Source organism: Neovison vison, chromosome 11 (genome assembly GCF_020171115.1).
Source record: "Neovison vison isolate M4711 chromosome 11, ASM_NN_V1, whole genome shotgun sequence".
Lineage (NCBI taxonomy): Eukaryota > Metazoa > Chordata > Mammalia > Carnivora > Mustelidae > Neogale > Neogale vison.
The window spans coordinates 203861974-203879785 of NC_058101.1; the positions used below are offsets into that span (position 1 = coordinate 203861974).

Consider the following 17812-nt stretch of genomic DNA (forward strand, 5'->3'; position numbering starts at 1 on the left):
AAACAAGCTCCAAGGGTTCCCAGAGGCTAGTCTGGGACGGTACCCCAAGCCGGTCCCCTTTCTGCCTGAGGGAAGAATCTTTCCCTCAGCAAAGACACAGTCCATCTGGGGAGAAGCTAATAATGCAACCCGCCCCCCACAGTCACTTTAAATCCCACACACACCAACTTTTTTCTGCCCACCTCCACGGGCACTGAAAGGCTCCCGGGAAGAAGACTGTCCACCTCCACTTCACTGCAGAAATGCAGGATGGACAGCACCTGCTTCCTGAAGGGGGTGGGGAACACGGCTGGGAAAAAAAAATTGTGGAAAAATGTTTCTCTATGAGGGGAGCCTTATACCAGGTTGTGAGAGGAAGGAAGCCCAGATAGAGGGTGTAAGCAAGGTCGTGTGGACAGGCAGTTAGAGGCGCTGCCAAGAATCCTAAGAGAGGGGGTGACATTGTTAACATTGCTGTATCTCTGGTGACTGCCATCGGGTGTGGGAAGGAGCTTCTCCTCGATGTGACGTTCATCGTCTCAAAACGCATCTGGTCTCTAGTATTTACTAATCAAAATGACAGCTTTGAAGTTCAGATACAAAAGTCGCACACGTGTTCTTTGGCCCTTATTGGCTGAAACCACCACCACTAGCACCCCACTCGGCTACTGAGATAAGCCACTTTCTCTAGGAGGAATATTACCGACAGTAACTCTGATCCCCTTCTCTTTGGAAGACACTTAGTAAACTGTCATGAGTGAGCTTTCCTTTAGAAGAGCTATCTTTCTTTGGAAGGAAATACACTAAACAAAAATGTTAACAGTGGTGATTGATATCAGGTGGGTTGATGGGGGATTGAAGCAGTTTTCTTTATACGCCCAATTTTTTCCCAAATACTCTGTATTGAACTGTAGACAATTACAGTCAGGATAAAGTAACTTTTTACAAGTAGATATAAAAGGTTCCGTTTTCATTCTCTTCCTTTCTTTGACATTATGAGCTAGAGACAGCAAGGGAAATAAATCACCATAATCATCTTTCCAGGTTTGATTTACCTTCCAAAACCATCGCAAATTGCTTTAGCAGGGGATGACTTCCCTGCCCTCTAAAAACTTCATGCAAATACCTTCAAGATCAAGGTTGGAAGTATCATACCTGGCAGGAAATCCAGGCTTACCACTTCGGAGGTCTGGTGATGAGGAGTGGGTTGTTTTCAATTTTTTATATGCCGGACTAAATAATTCAGACTGAGGGCAGAGCGAAGGCGATACGTTTGCTTTGTCAGATGGCTGAGATCCGTGGTTCGCTCTGTCCTCGGAACGGTGCAGTGGGTCATTAAAACAAACGTGAGTCAGCGAACGGTTCTGAAATTCTCCAACTAGGGTCTGGTTTTGGCTCGTTTTTCTTTCCAAAGCACTGGATTTATTGCTGAAATCGGCCAAGACAAGGGTTGTAGTTCCAAATGCTGTTTTCCTGTTGATCTTCACTTCCTTACTTGGTTTTCCAAAGCTGTTACAAGGATACCTCACTAAGTCGGTAAAGGCAATAGAATGTTCTTCGTTCTTGATTACTGAATCTGGGGAGGAGAGAGAGGTAATTCTGCAGTATCCCTATAATATACAGACTACATGAAATACATATAAACCTATATATTTGTAATATATTGACTGTCTGAAACATCTTTTTACAGGACAAAAACTTATTCACCTATGACAGTGAATACGTAGAATGAATAACACAAAGTTACTTTGGACAATTCAGGATTAGCCATCTTGCTAGGAAATGAAATATTACATAAAGAACAAAATTTCAACCACCCATAGAGGCTCCAAGGTGATTTAACAAAGATTTATATTTGCTTCCTACTAGGTCTACCATTTCAAGGTCATGGAGCTACCAATTCCTTTACTATGTGGCAACATAGTAAAGCGGGGTAATTAAGAGGCAGGTCTACCATGAGGCTTTAGATCAGCAGCAAGACACCTGTCTCTGGATTACCAGGAATGTTTCCGTGAATGACACAGTAAAGGGAAGGGCTTAGTAAAATTAAGCGAAGATGAATTACAAAGACTAAACATTAATTAAAAATGTTTCAGCAAAGCATCCCCGGATTTTGGAGTCGGGACTGGAACAAACCACAGTCTTTCGTACTCAGGGAAATAACAAGAAAATAGTTAATGAGATGCAAAGCGGCATTTCGGTTGAAATGAACGAGGAGCCGTAAGACTGTGGTTTTCTGAGGGCTCTCTACTGGAAGATCCCAGAACAGGAGGCGCCGTCCCTTCCAGCAAAGCTGTGAGCACCCGGCGAGGCCCGCCTTTCTGGCCCAGAGAACAAAACGCCGTGTGACAGCAGGCACAATGTGGGGTCCGCAAGTCAAGAACGAACTTTCTCATCGCTAATTGAAGGAAGAAAGAAGGCTTTGAGAACACAATAGGAGCCACATCAATGAGCGGGTTCTTAATCACGGGCTCTCTCTGAGGTTTAACTTTCTCTGAACACATGAAATTGTGAGCTGTAAAGAGTTATTTTGAAGGATTTCAATGAAATCAGTACAATTGTCTGGGTAAAGATTTTAATAACAAGGGGGTAGGAAGGATAAAGAAGAGAAAAAATTCAGCATTTTTCTATTCCACCTGCAACGATATTCTTACAGAAATCCTCCCTTTCAGTTTACGAAGCACTTGGACTGAATAACAAACTCCAAAGTTGCTGAAATCTGCATAAAACAAAGCTTTATTGAATAATTCATTAGAAATAGTAGAGAACAGATGTGATCATCTCCGTTTTTTGAGATACAAAGGCACATACTCTTTTAGCACAAGCATGTTTCCCCTCCCTGTTAAAAAAAAAAAAAGTGCTCAACAGAATATTAGCGTGGTTTACATGCAAAGGCTGGCAATTCCTTTCAATCTTTCGGTAAGAAAGCATTTGACTTAGTTATGCAATATCAAGGTGGAACAAGATCTATACCTTTGTATAATTAGCCCTCTTTGAAGCAGAAGGAACTCAGAACCAGAATCCAGGCTTACCGGGAGGCCTTGAAGTCAGGCAAGCGGCACAGGTCTTCGAAGACGGGCTATTTATTAGCGTACAGACCACACACGCCCATTGCTCTTCCCATTTGCGGGCCACGTGCTCCCCTCTGCTAGACGGCCACCTGATTGTCGTGTTTCTCGTGGGCAACTTGCTGCAAAAGGATTTTTGATGTTAATCACGAACGCTGTTGCTGCTGTTCTTATCCATTCTGGGTATTTTAGAAATTCTTATAACCACTAATACCAAGTGTGTACTGGCTCTAATTCTCTTGGAATCAAATGTTTCCTCTTGTGCCCTGCTGATTGTTATTAAAGACAGAAATAAAAAACGTTATTACTTAAATCAGAGTTGTGGGGTTTTTGTTGTTGTTGTTGTTTTTAAACAACACTAAATGTTCAAGACATTTTAAAACATTAAACAAAAATGTTTAGTGTTGTTTACAACAACACTAAAAATAGTTGACAATAAGTCCTAGGAAGCATTTCTCAAATAATGTTTTAAGTAAACGTTCTTCTTCCCCAAGCCAAACTGAGATAACTTTACACAACCAAATTCAGGAGGTGGGGAGGGGTGGGGTGGTGGGGGAAAAATAAACTTGGGCAGAAATTAGAACATGGAAAGTAAAATGAGACAAAATTTTAGTTACTTCATGTGCACGTCTCTCCAGAATTTCTCAACAGGGTCTACTAAGCACTAGATCAACCTGATCAATAATGAAGAAAACGATTCCTGGCCTTGTATTACTAACCCTTCGGTAAAACCGTTTCCTGTTAGATAGCTAATAGATTCATAAGAAAAGAGTAAAACCAACCCTGCTTTTTGGACTCAAACGTACATCATGATTCCCCGTTTGGAATTTTTTTTTTTTTTTTTAAGATTTTATTTATTACCTGACACAGTGAACAAGCAGGGAAAGCGGGAGAGGAAGAAGCAGACTCCCCACTGAGCAGGGAGCCCAATGCAGGGACTGATTCCAGGACCCTGGGATCAGGACCTGAGCTGAAGGCAGATGCTTAACCCACTGAGCCACCCGGGCGCCCCCCTCCAGTAATTATTGACTATTGTTATACAAAATACCGTTAAAGGCTCTGCTGAAACCCTACTCTGAAATACGTAGTTCTTTAGCGCACATCATGTGGGTAAGCAACCCGGCAGACCCATGGATTCCAAACATCCACACGGAGAAAAGCTTTCTAGGAAAGGCTATGGGACCTCCCGTCTCAGACCACGAGTTCTTGGACTTGCAGCAGTACCCCGGCCCCGGGCACAGTTTGCTCCTTACATACAATTACAGCAGTTTTTAAATTCAAGCTTGTCTGGTGAGATAACAAATAGCATGCGAAAATCTGAAAATGAGACACATCTCATTATGGTTCTTTTATCTTTACTGACTTTTAATGCTACTCAGTATTTGTTTCTACGGAACCCCCGACCTCCCATAGAATTTGCGTACTCGGCCTAACTCCTGCCCTCCTACCAACTTACTGTGAAAGGCAGCAAAATGCATTTATTCATAATTAAATATACACAGTTTAAATAATCTTCAGATTTTTTGCATGCTACCATTTTTCACCACTTTCACCTTCTATCCTACAGAGTTCACTAACCGTAAGCCCATGTTCAGTGTTCCCTGTACAAGCTGTGGAAGCATTTCTTCCCCTTACTGTTCCACTTCTCAGTGACCTACTAAGAAATTCTTTCCAATCCCCACGTGGAAGTGCGACAGGAATTTCAAAGTTAACAAACATCTGTCCAGGACTGAGTAATGGTCTCCCAAAGATAATGGGTCATACTACCAGGACCCTGCAAACATCACTTTATAAAGAAAGAGGACCTTTGCAGATGTAATTAAAAATCTTGACATGGGGAGATTATCCTGGATCATCTGGGTGGTCCCTTCATCCAAACCCCAGTGTCCTTGGAAGAGAGGCAGAGGGAGGCTTGATACCCAGGCAAGAGAAGGCGATGTGACCCCAGAGGCAGACTGGAGTGAGGCAAACCGCAAAGGAAGGAGCCCCAGCTACCACCAGAGGCTGCAAAAGGCAACAGATTCTCCTCTAAAGCCTCTGGAGGGAGCACAGCCCTGTCCACACCTCTGGCCCCATGAAACGGATGTTGACCTTCTGGCATCCAGAGCTGCGAGAGTAACTTTCTGCTGCTTTAAGCTACTAAGCTTGTGGTCGTCCGTCATGGGCAGCCACAGGAAACTAGTGCGAATAAAATTCATGATCACGCCCCCCCCACACACATAATACCTTGCAAGTCTGCTAGCTTGTCTCATCTCAGTAAAGGGCATCCCTGTGCATGTGATGGATGAATGGATCAGGCACTGTGCCTGACCCACTGATCAGGCCAAAAACTTGGGAGTGATTCTTAATGCTTCTTACCCTCACGTCCCACGTTCGGTCCACCAGTGAGTCCTGTCCACTCTGCTCCAGAGGCAAATGCACTCTGAAGCTACCAAAGCTTCCATAGCTCGCTGTGTTCTCCTCCACGGACCAGAGTGGGGAGCGTGGAGAACGCAAGCAGTAATCCCAGCCATGAGTCCTGCGGCGTCCGTCCTGGGGTTCTGGTCAGGCAAGGCCGATGCACCACCAGCACCATCTTGCATCTGCTCAGTGCCCGGGGTGAGGTGCCCCAGTGTCTCTACTTTCAGAAGGACCTGAAAAGGTCTGCTGCATTCTTTGCTCAGGGGCCTTTATGACCCAGGCTGCAAGGCCATTTGACACATGCACCCCCCCAGCAAAGGCAAGAAGTATGAGGCCAAAATGTGGAAAAAAGTGATTACACACAGGGTGCCCGGATGGCTCAGTTGGTTAAACAACTGCCTTCAGCTCAGGTCATGATCCCAGAGTCCTGGGATCGAGTCCCGCATTGGGTTCCCAGCTCCATGGGGAGTCTGCTTCTCCCTCTGACTTTCTCCCCTCTCATGCTCTCTCTCACTCCCTCTCTCAAATAAATAAATAATCTATTTTTTTAAAAAAGTGATTACACACAGTTGTGGCTTGTAGCTAATAAGAGTATCTTATTTGTCTCGTGTCTGTGGTGTTTATAAATTATAATTTGTTGTTTCTTATTCTAAATATTCATAGTAGGACCAAACTTAGCATTCAAACTTTTAAATATTTTTTTCATAAAGGCCCCCTAAATTGCATTTCAGCCCTTAACCTTTATACCTCAACTTCTAAAAATGATCCTAAATTCAGGCATTTTTTTTTACCCCCCAACCCCCTCACCACAAGTTGCCGTCATTTACCAAGAGTCCTACTGCTGAGGCACCCAGGCGCCATCTCTTCACTCTGGTCACACTTACAGTCCCTTCTCCACATGGCGACCTCACCATCCTCATAAAACACCAGTGTATGCCACCCCTCTGCTCACAGCGTTCCAGCGGCTTCCCAGCCCACTCTAAGTCAGCACACCCCCTGCTACCCAGAGAGATCTTTCGATATCTTCTCTCCCATTCAAAACCTCTGAAGGCAGCTCATCACACTCCGAAGACACCCAGAACTTCTTGTCATGGCGGGCCAGACCCTCCGCCCACATTCATTCTCCTCCACTCAGAGCCACACCTGCCTCTGATGCCCCAGTCTCTGTCAGAGACTTCATGCTTTTCTAGTCACCTGCCCCTCCACCTTGACAAGGCATCAGACCCTTTCGAAACTATCCTCAGAGACTTTATGTATCTCATACATATGATCATCTCCTACATTATCCAAGGACACAGAGCTTCTTCCTAAGATCTCCTCCCGCTGGAATAGAGTCCCGTGAATAGGTCACAAATACAGGTGAAATGAATGAATTTTGTCCTGCTGGAAGATCATAATTTCCGTGTTGTTGAAGGCAGTGGCCATCCCTCGGGTACCACCAGCTTGAACTCCCTGGATGTCACTCTATCAAACACTCCCCATGGATCTTCCATGGGCACGTTCTTGTCTTTCGATCAGCAAAGTCAAGGTAACCTCAAGGCTCCCCTTGGACCTTCCTGGCTTGTCTTCACACACCCTCTCTGTGAGTGTGATCACTACCAGATTCCACTCTCATCTCCCGTGATCCCAAGGCCAGTCGCAGGAAGGGTCTCTGTTCTCAAAAGTCAGACGCTTACAAAACAGGTGGAGGAGAACCATGTCTCCGAGGAGTGTTTGCACTTCTCAGTGGAGACCAACCACCAGCATGGGAAGCAACTGATTTCTCTTTATCTACACAAAACAGATTTTTTTTAAGGACAGCAAAGTAAATGTTAATAAAACAAAAAGAAAGGTACACAAAATCAAGTAGCATTTAAAGAAGGTTGGAATAAAGAGAATAACCAAGTGGCTGCGCAGCTGCTATTTTAGGGGAATCGACTGCTACTCCAGGTTAATCTGATCCTTCGCTCACGGAGCGTCAATACTTTCTGGGAGCCCCTCCAGAATGTGTTTCTTCTGCAGAAACTGGAAGGAGTTTACCATCTGAGGCTTGAGCAGGCAGCCACTTCCATCCTCCTTTATTCTTTCTCCCTGTTCTAGCCACGGAGAGCCCAGGCGAGGTCGCCTTCCCGGGTTCCAGGCCCCAGGACTCAAGTTTTGATAGTTTTCTATTAATGCTGTGAATTCCACCAATATTCATTTTGGTTACATGACCCACAGATTCCCATTTTTGTTTAAGATAATTTGAGCGGGGTTTCTGCCATTGTCCTCAAAAAAATCCCTTTTAAATTATGTTTTTATACATGACAACGGTGTCATCAAATTCTCTTGCCAGAACAAGCCTACCCTATCCAGGTTAACCCATGACAGATTTTATTCAATTTATGTCTCCCGAGCGCTCTGGAATTGCTCCATCCCCCTCAAAAATCTCGATGAGCTCAGACCTGCCTTAACAATTGCCTTGCAAACATCAGTAACTTTTCCTTCCCTAGCAAGCAATTCTCAATAACCTTCCAAACTACATGGCTTTCAGAGGACTTTTTTTTTTTTTTTTTAAGATTTTATTTATTTGACACAGAGAGAGAGCACAATCAGGGGGAGCAGAAGGCAGAAAGAGAGGGAGAAGCAGGCTCCCCGCTGAGCAGGGAGCCCCACACAAGGCTCCAACCCAGGACCCTGAGATCAACCGACTGAGCTACCCGGGGGCCCCACTGAATATATCTTCTTATAGGAACAAAACGCCCTCCCCTTCCTGTGGCTCTGCAAATGCACATTCCTGCCTTTTGTTTTCGATGAAACTCCGTTTCCTTCCACAGGGATCTCAAAGGTCACCTTCTCCAGAAAGACTTCCTTGTTCTTCTCACATAGATTTAAGTGTTTCCTCCTCTCGTCTTCCACTACCATTAGTAGAACCTTGCCCTCTGCAGAGCTTCCATTCCAAGCCCAGTGGGGTTTTAAAGAACTATTTACTCACTGACTCCCCACCTTAGACTTTGAGCATTCTGAGAGGCTGCACTGTATTTTGTCTTTGGAGTTCCAGTACCTGATGTAAAGCAGACACTAATAAAGAAAAAAAGTAATAACAAATGATTTTTTAAACAAATTTGTAAAATAAGGATTAGTATGGAAAAAGAAACGATAGCACAGTTTCCCCTCAAGGAAAAAATATTCACCTGGATGAATTATGCTAGCTCGTATATAAATTAGAGCCAACAACAGATGGCACAGGCATTCAAAGTGTGGTGTGATCAATAAAGACTACAATTTGGGGAGGACTTCATGAAGGAGTTAAGTAAACTGTACAAATGAAGGAACACGGGGATTTAGATCAATACTGCGGGGCTTTTCGTATTGCTTCCACTTAATTTGAAATGACTTTAACTTAAAATGAGAAAATGTAGTCAACATAAAAAAATTTTTCAAAAACTCATGGAGAAAATGAACAGAATATACTTCATGATAGAAATCTCTAAGAATAAGGCAAATACTACTGGTTTTCAAATGTTTCATTATGTACACATTTTTAGTTGCTTTTCCAAATGATGTCTGAAGCTGAATACCAATACATAAATCACACGTAGCTGAGGAGGGAAGAGGGATGGCAGGGCTCGGAATATTCTCAGTAGAGCAAGTCCTCCCCTAATTCATAGGTGCCCCATGTCTCTTGCAAGGAACCCCTGAGCTTTTACAACCTAACTTCAAAAAACCTTTGGAATGGACAATTATTTTTATGGTAAATAACACATTTCTTTAACAATTTGGAAGAATACTTTTTTTGTTTTTTGGGTTTTTTTTTTTAAGATTTATTTATTTGAGGGAGAGAGAGGAGAGAGCAAGAGAGAACAAGAGTGGGGACAAGGGGGGAGGGGCAAAGGGAGAAGCAGATCCCCCACTGAGCAGGGCCCAAGGTGGGGCTTGATCCCAGGAGCCTGGGATCATGGCCTGAGCAGAAAGCAAACACTTAACTGACTGAGCTATCCAGGCGCCCCAAGAATACCTTTCTTAAAGACTCAAAAGTTATCAATTCAAAGAAAACAAATATAGAACATTAACCATCTGTTCAGTAAACATGAATCCAGCGTCCTCTATCTGCCAGACACTGTGTTAAACACTTTTGGTCGAGAAATGTACACCTATAATAAATAAGAAACCACAAATCTGCACAATAAATATATTTATACCGAAATACATCACAGATATCTATGATAGTACAGTGGGGTGAGAAAGAAGCTGTGAGAGATTCTGAGAAAAGGAGCTGAGAACAAGAGGAGAGATGAAAAGGAAGTCGCAAAGGGAGGGAGGACAGGAAGAAAGCCACGGACACACTTGAAGGTGCAGGTGGGGCCCTCCCCGCACACCACCTCCAGCCCATCACAGAGCTTGCCATGGGCAAGATGGCGCCTCGCGTCCCAGGATCCATAGCGGCAAGATGGCGTCTCCTGCCCAGGTTCCACAGCGGCAAGATGGTGTCTCCCGCCCCAGGTTCCATGGGGGCATCCTATCCTGCCTTATTCCTAACCACACCACTGTGCTTTCTTGGCTCACTCTTTTCCTCCTCCTCTGGATATTCCCTGAAGCTCAGACCTTGGTTCCTTCCTCTCCACTTTCCCTGTGAACGGATCTCTTGAATACTTCACTTAATCACCATGAAGCCATTACCTGCCACCTGGGATGTGGCCCATGATGCATCTCTTCCATTTACTGTTGCTTCACGACACAAAGCTCTTCTGTGCTGCTCTATCCCAACTTTCCCAGACTCATAAGTGAACATTTCTATTAGTCTGAAACTTTTTACATTGTTCTACATACCAAATCCGTCCCAATTCTTGCTGACTTTTAAAATTCTTTAATTGAAGTACCTATTTTCTTTTCTGTTTCCAGGGCCCTGACCTCAGGCCTGGGAACACTCTCTCATGGTTACACTGCAATAGCTTCTCTACCTGTGACGTTTAGTCTCACCATTTCCCACTCACTGAAAAGTCCTTAATCTACTGATATCCGCAAGACATCACCCATTCCCAGAAGGACCAATGAGTCCCATTATTTGATCCCAGTCTATCTGGAAAACTAGCTTTTGCGATCCAACACCTGAGGGACTCCCTGGGGCTTGGCGAGTGTTCCCGTCATCCTCCAACATGCCCTGCTAATGAATGGTTAGGGTTTGTGGCCGTGTTATGTCTTTCCAATTAACTAATGTTTGTTTTCTCATTTATTTAGCCAAAATTCTATCTTTTTATTTTTTCTTTTTAAAGTAAACTTGAAAATCACACTCTTTCTAGATCTTTCCCACTTTGTGCATATATATAAACCTCTAACATTCCTGAACTCTTGTAACACTTAATGGGCTTCAGGTCTGATCTGGTTATTCTGGCCTATAATCACATATTCCTTTAGATTACTCATATTTGTCCTGGTCTTTCCTAAAGGGAAGTAGGGACTTTTATCAGGGTAACTGTGCATCCGTGAAAAGGAAGTAATTGGACCGCTTGGGAACACTGTACACTGGTTCCAAGCAAATACTAATTCCAAGGGACTCAAAATATCACTGTGCTTCACCAGTCAGTGCTGGGGCTTATGGAAGTCAGGTGACCAATGCAGTTGTCAGATCCATCTCAGCGGGTCCCTGAACCTATCCTGTGGTTCTTTGCTTAGTTCTGGAAGGTGTAACTGGAACAGACATACTCAGCAGCTGGAAGAATCACCATATATGTGTTTAGTAAGCAGTCGACTGTTTCACCCAAAAGACATGAATTTTGTAAAGACATCTTGCTTAGGTTTTATAGTATTACTTCCAAATAAAGCAAGAATTTTTGAAGATAGCTGCATTTTTCCAATCACTGACCTTCTACACCTCCTTGTGATCACTTTACAAATGGGATTAAAGTGAAATGCTAGATATTAACATATGAGCTGGGGATTTTCTACTGAATCCAGAAGTGGTCCATACATCATCTATAGCTTACCCAGGTTTTTTGATGATGTTATTTACTATTTTCCTTCCAAGGGTTCAAATAACTTTGAATTATGTTCTTATTAATAGCCTTTGAGTTAGTGATTAGGGCAAATAGTATACGTTTAAATTAGTTAACTCACCAAATGTCAACATGTTGAGGATTTTCTTTTTGACAGCGAGGGCAGAAATATGTCATTCTGTTATTCTCTCCTAAGCGACACACAGTTATTTTGCAACAGCACTGACAACAGTGAGGACGCTTATAGACCTTATAGTGTTTAGAGATAACAGATCCCGTTTTATGGCACTAAAAACAAACAAATAACATTATAAGATTATCTATAAAACAGTGTTGCTAAGGATCCAAAGATACATTCCAGAAAGTCATTTCTGAAAATAATTTGTTGCAAATTTACATGTTTGTACATAAGTCTGTATAATCTTTTCTCTCATCTGAGAAAAGTTATTGACAAGACTCAGCAATATTTGTCAAACAAGATTTGTGTGAAATAATTAAGCCATTATTTTATAACTTATTAGTATTCAAATTGTTCTTTGCATAGCATTATCTTTTTATCTAAATGGGCTGTAAAAGTTCTACAATTTAAAATGTTGCTCACGCTTTTAAGTTTTTTTTTAATTAAACGTAATTATGTGGTTAAAAGACTAGATTAGCTAGAAATCTGATTATTTTTAGAATACTAAAGCTGCTCACTTTCTTTCAACAGACAAAAGCAAAAAAAATTATTGCTACAGTGAAAAACTCGAGACCATCTTTTTTTGTTGACCTGACAAAGACTGCTTTTTCATTTTTAATCTCACAAATTCACTAAAAAATAAAATAAAAATTCGAAAGCCTTCCTTGCAAAGAATATGTCCCATTTGGTATACATTCTAATTCAAAAGACATTTTGATATTCTGTCACAGTTTTATTCTACTTGTATATATTTAAAGCTTCTAAATAGACAATGTTTTGGGTTTATATCAGCACAGTAAAAATCGCAAGGCCCAGAAATATGACTTGCCATATATAAGTTGAAAATTACACAAACAAATTCCATTGATTTAAGCCAAGTATTAAAATACCCAAAACTTAATCTGCCTCAAAAATGGGTAGTGGTCTATAGTCATCTTTCCCTGAAAGAGTAAGCAAGCATACAGAATATTAAAATTGCCATAATCTTGTAAAACAAGAGGTTCACTACATGAGGCCAATACATGAAGACTCCTATCATACCTGCTCTCTGAACATAGTAAAATTAAAAATTTTGAATAGAAAGTGGACTGTGGGGGAAAAGAAAACAGACATGTTTATACTCTGCTGAAAAGAGAAACTGTGTTTTCTGAACTGCCCATCCAGAGGTATAAGCCTATATACAACTCTCCAAAATTTATAGGTTAGCAAGTACTCCCTTCATTCTCAAAATAGTCTTTGTGGTAGATAGAAAAATATTATTATCCCATTTTATAGATGAAGAAACTATACCAAAATTATCTAAATAATCTAAACCACACAGGTAGCAAGAGGCAAAATCTGACTGAGTTGAGATATATTTATTCCAAAGAACTGAGTCTCTCTCTCTCTCTCTCTCTCCGGAGCTCCTACATTTTACTTTCATATGTCCAAAAACAGAACAAGAGTATAAGTAAAATGCTAACACAGGTGTTCCCGAACACCATGTAAAGATAATTTAATATAATTATTGGTAGACAAGTTTGGACTGACCCATGACACCAAATTTCTAGAAGTGAATTATGCTGCCCACAGGTCCCTCTCCCTTCCTGTACCTCTACACACTGACCACTAGATGGCTACAAACAGCCTTAACATTTTTGGTGCAATCCAAAGGGAAATAGTTGACATTTTACATAATGGAAACATTTTTACTCTTACCCTGTAGAAAAGAATGCTGAAGTCACGTATCATTTTCACAAGGTAATGGGTCTGTTCATCTGTCAACTGACAAACCTTAAAACAGAAAAACCGTTGAAGACAGTGTCATAATTTGTTACTCTCCAAAAATAATAAACCAGTTGCGAGTTCTAAGAAAACTAAATGCAGATTTAAAATATATGCATGTCTTCTGTTTCTCACACATCTATTTAATGTCATTAACAATGGCTTCAAATGATAGCACAGATTAAAAAAATACCGTTCTTGTTTATAAATTTCTATTTTAAATTTATTTAAAGATTTTATTTATTTATTTGACAGAGAGAGAGAGAGAGATTACAAGTAGGCAGAGAGGCAACCAGAAAGAGAGGGGGAAGCAGGCTACCTGCCAAGTAGAGAGCCTGATGTGGGGCTCCATCCCAGGACCCTGAGATCATGACCTGGGCCAAAGGCAGAGGCTTAACCCACGAGCTACCCAGGTGCTCCTAAATTTCTATTTTAAATACAAATAATTCTAAATAAGTATCTCTTCTGTCTGAGACATCTTCAAAGTCCCAGCAATGTGTTTTGGCCACTGGATTTGAAAAAAAAAAAGCAAAAACAAAAACAACAACAACAACAAAATAACTAGAAAGAAGGAAGGGAGGGAAAGGGATAAATCAGCACAGGAATGAATGACCATCAAGGATCAAGGATGAATGACTATCAAGCTTTAAAATGATAAGAATTTATATACACCCATTAATATCAGGGTACTTGTTAACACCCGGAAGAACTCAGAAATAGCACTTATGGAAGAATTTTGTGTCATGGTCTGGCATAAATCTCAGTGTTACCCTTGTAGAATTAATTACCATTTGGCATGTGCTTTATTTTATTTTTTTGTTGTTGTAGGCAAAAAGGCAGGCAGAGAGAGGGGGGAAGCAGGCTCCCCGCTGAGCAAATAGCCTGATTCGGGGCTCGATCCCAGGACCCTGAGATCATGCCCTGAGCAGAAGGCAGAGGCTTAACCCACTGAGCGGCCCCAGGCGCCCCAGCATGTGCTTTCAATGGTGATGCCAGAAAATAGCTTGTCTGATGACTTAAACTTGTTTATGTATGTGAATATATACAAACATCTATATACAACAGAAACTAATTTATCAATGACTATAAAACCTAAAACCACTGAATCAACATAATCATTACAAAAATATTAGGTCTATTTTTCATTTATTTAAAGTTGAAAACATAAACACTTTTGAAACTGAGTTTTTTCTTACCATATCTTATATACATATTTAGTCAAACCTTGAAATGTTAAACTAAACTTTTTTAATAATTGTGCATGTGATTTTAGGGGGCTAATAGCTAAGCTTGAGAACTATCATTAATTTTTCAGCTCCCAGACATGTGGGCAAATGATCTTTTCCTAGACGAATGGCCTGTTGGACACACAGATAAAAAGTAAATTCTCAGTTTATCATAGATAATGACAATATTCTAAGTAGTAGTACTCCAGTTTCTTTTTTTCTAAAACATTTTCCACAGAGGCCTACGTGATTTTAAAAAGCTTGCTTCTCATTAAAATTCTGTTTCATCACTCCCATGTTACAGAAATTTAACCAACTTGTTCCAAGAGTCAAAAAGCAGAATCTAATCTAGAAAAATCATTAACCAGTTTCTTTGAAAACTTATTTCTTATTGATTTGGATTTAAAGAAAACTATCTAGGAAATAATTACAGAAAATCAAAAGGTATCTTTGGACTCATGTAAAAAAATCATTTTGTTTAAAGAGACCAGCTTGGTGTAGATAAAAGCCGTAGATTTCCTCCCTTAGAAACTAAAATATGCTTAGCCTTCTACCTGGCTTTGGGTTCTAATCTCTCTGACTTTCTTACAACTTTGCCCTATTAATCACCATTCTCTTTCCTACAATTTTAATCTCTCCCTCTTGACTATTTTTTTACCCTTATATGAATTAGTTTATGCCTCTGCAGTTGAAGAAGAAGGAAAACACAACAAAACCCGGTCCTCGTCCTGACCACCCCCCCGCCACCAGATGGTCTGTGTTTTCCCCTTCTTCCAGCAGTTTTCACAAGTCCTCCAAACTGTTTCCGTCTCCCTACTAGTCCCTTATTCCTCAGTCCTTGCTATCCGTCTGCCAACCTTATTCTCCCCAAACAGCATTCGTGAATGTCAAAGTAGCCATAAATAGGAATACAGGAGTGTGTCTAGAGTGTGAATTTAATATGCCAGTTACAAAGAGTAAGTTGTGAGCTTACTTCATTCATACACCTGACAGATAATTCCCGAATGCCTTCCCTGTGCCAGACCCCACGTTCTAGATGCTTGAATCCCTCCATGAACAAAACAGACAGCTTCCTCGTGAGAGACTGTGTTGGAGCAGGAAGAGACAGATCTTAAGTAATAAATCTAACAAGTCCAAATGAGGTTATGTTCGAAAGTGATCAATGGTAAGGGGACAGTACAAAGCAAAGCAAGTTACAGAGGACAGGGATCGGGAGGTGGGTGGGGGGAAGCACACAGCAGCTGTAAAAGAAGTGGTCAGCGTTGGCCGCATTGAGATGCAAACAGAAACAAAGACCCCGAAAGTTTCTCTTTGGGGAGAATGTTTTACGGCAACAAGATTTACGCGTTCCACGTTGGTCCCTCAACAGCATCTAAAAATACAGAAATCATTTTAAAAAATGCTCATGACCTACTTTAACAGCTGGGTGGAGGCCACTGTCAAAGAGAGCTTCGTTTCTGATGATGTTCCCCACCCCAGGCAACACTTTCTGGTCCATTAACACATCACACAACATCCGTCCTTTCTGCTTCTTCACTTCACTTTCTGCTCTTGAGAAACTAAATTTAGGGGAACATACATCTAATTCTTCCATCATTCGTACTCTCTGTCGGCTTTCTGTGGAGTTTCTGTAGCAAGGAATAGAAAACACATTAATCATATAATTTCGCAAAATGTCATGTAGAAGGAGCTTTGATTTAAACACTTTCTGTTAATTGGGGTGTGAGTTATACCACCCAACAATGAAGACCCACAGATTATTTAAAGGTGTGTTCAAAATGAGGTTTTACCAATTACAGATCATTTTTAAAACATCTATCTATCTCCACATTTCAAACCGTAGACCCATCTCTTCAGTTTTTCAGCTGCGGTACATTTCTTTTCTGTTTTACCTGAATTCTACTGATGAGTCAAAGAAACAAATCAGATCTTTGGTGAGCTGTAGTTCAAAAACAGGAGAAACTCCATTTTTATTTTTATGCTCAAGTGGATTAATCATGATGGAGCCTTTCATTCCAAAATGAATCCTGAAACAAAATCAAACCCAGTTCTGAGTGGCAGAGAGTATAATATGTATCTAATTTTTTTTCCCTTCATTTCACTTTTTGGGTTATAAGCAAACAAATGTTAATCAAGATAGGCACTTTTAAGGGGGAAAAATGTAGCCAATATTATATCTTTTTCTATTATTGCTTTGTATCCTCATAAAACTAGAAGATGTAACAATTCAGTTTTTCAAACCACAAATAAAATAAATTCCTAGAGAAATAATAGGGCCTGACAATAAGCCCAAAAAAATATACCCTGTTCTTCTTTTCTTGTCAGATGCAAGAAAAGAACAGTCTAACATTTCAGCTTTCTCTCAGATTCAAAGGCTTTGGATGAGATGAGGCTAAATTTCAATTGCCTACAGTTTTGTTTTGTTTTGTTTTTTAATATAAATTCTACAAAACCACTAACATTCAAATTCTGTATTTCTGGCCACAATGGATGGGAAATGTTTACCTACTCCAAAATGGTATCTACAGTTTAAGACCCTCTTTCCCTCCCCCTTGTTCTGGGATACACAATGAAACAATTTTTTTGCAAAATCTTATGCATCAAAAGAGAAGAGAACAAGTCAAAATGATATTGTCTTCAGTTCTTTTAGTTTTCTTTTACCTTTATATGTATCGGGAAGATGGGATTTATAAATATTTACGGTTAGCTTGAAAGCCACAATGCAGTGATGAAAAATTGATAACCTTTCAGTTTTTATAGGATTGATTAGCATGTCCAGTAAAAACAAAGGAGAGAGAGAGAGAAAGTGGTTTTGTGCACCTCTGATGATGAAGATCAAAAATGATTCTTGAGATGAAATAGTGTGTTCCGCCTTTCAGATCCTTCTCCTTCTAGCTTTGTTGAGTTAATAAATATGGCTCTTTTGGCAGCAAATGTTACTGCACTGTGCTCTAATTCCACAGCACCATGTTATAGTACTGTACAAGGTTAACCAGTCTAACTTTAAAAATGTGGGTTTTAAACTCTGTGTGCCCTACTATCAATCATAAATGCATTTTACATGCCCCATAGTTCTTGACAGGAAAAATGTGTGCCTGTAAGTACTCCATAATTTAGCTTATGGAAGTTCAACCCCAGTGAAAGGTGTACAACTGGCATGCCCAGAAGCCATCATATCTAAAATCTTGTCAGCTGCATGGCTCATAAAGTGGATTCTAAATCACTTTCTATAATGAAACTGCGTCC

General features: G+C 40.8%; 1 protein-coding gene across 3 annotated transcripts in view; it reads right to left on the reverse strand.

Moving 5' to 3' along the window:
• Nucleotides 1-17812, reverse strand: part of NEIL3 (nei like DNA glycosylase 3) — a 46078-nt gene that overhangs the window by 6721 nt on the left and 21545 nt on the right. For 2 of the 3 annotated variants that reach the window (XM_044225693.1, XM_044225695.1), the window contains 6 exons: nucleotides 16459-16593; nucleotides 15981-16194; nucleotides 13275-13349; nucleotides 11520-11686; nucleotides 3012-3169; nucleotides 1135-1555 (listed from right to left, as the gene is read on the reverse strand). In XM_044225693.1, the coding sequence (XP_044081628.1) occupies nucleotides 1135-1555; nucleotides 3012-3169; nucleotides 11520-11686; nucleotides 13275-13349; nucleotides 15981-16194; nucleotides 16459-16593 (1170 nt within the window). The remainder of the gene's footprint in view (nucleotides 1-1134; nucleotides 1556-3011; nucleotides 3170-11519; nucleotides 11687-13274; nucleotides 13350-15980; nucleotides 16195-16458; nucleotides 16594-17812) is intronic. The other variant, XM_044225694.1, reaches the window with a different exon arrangement.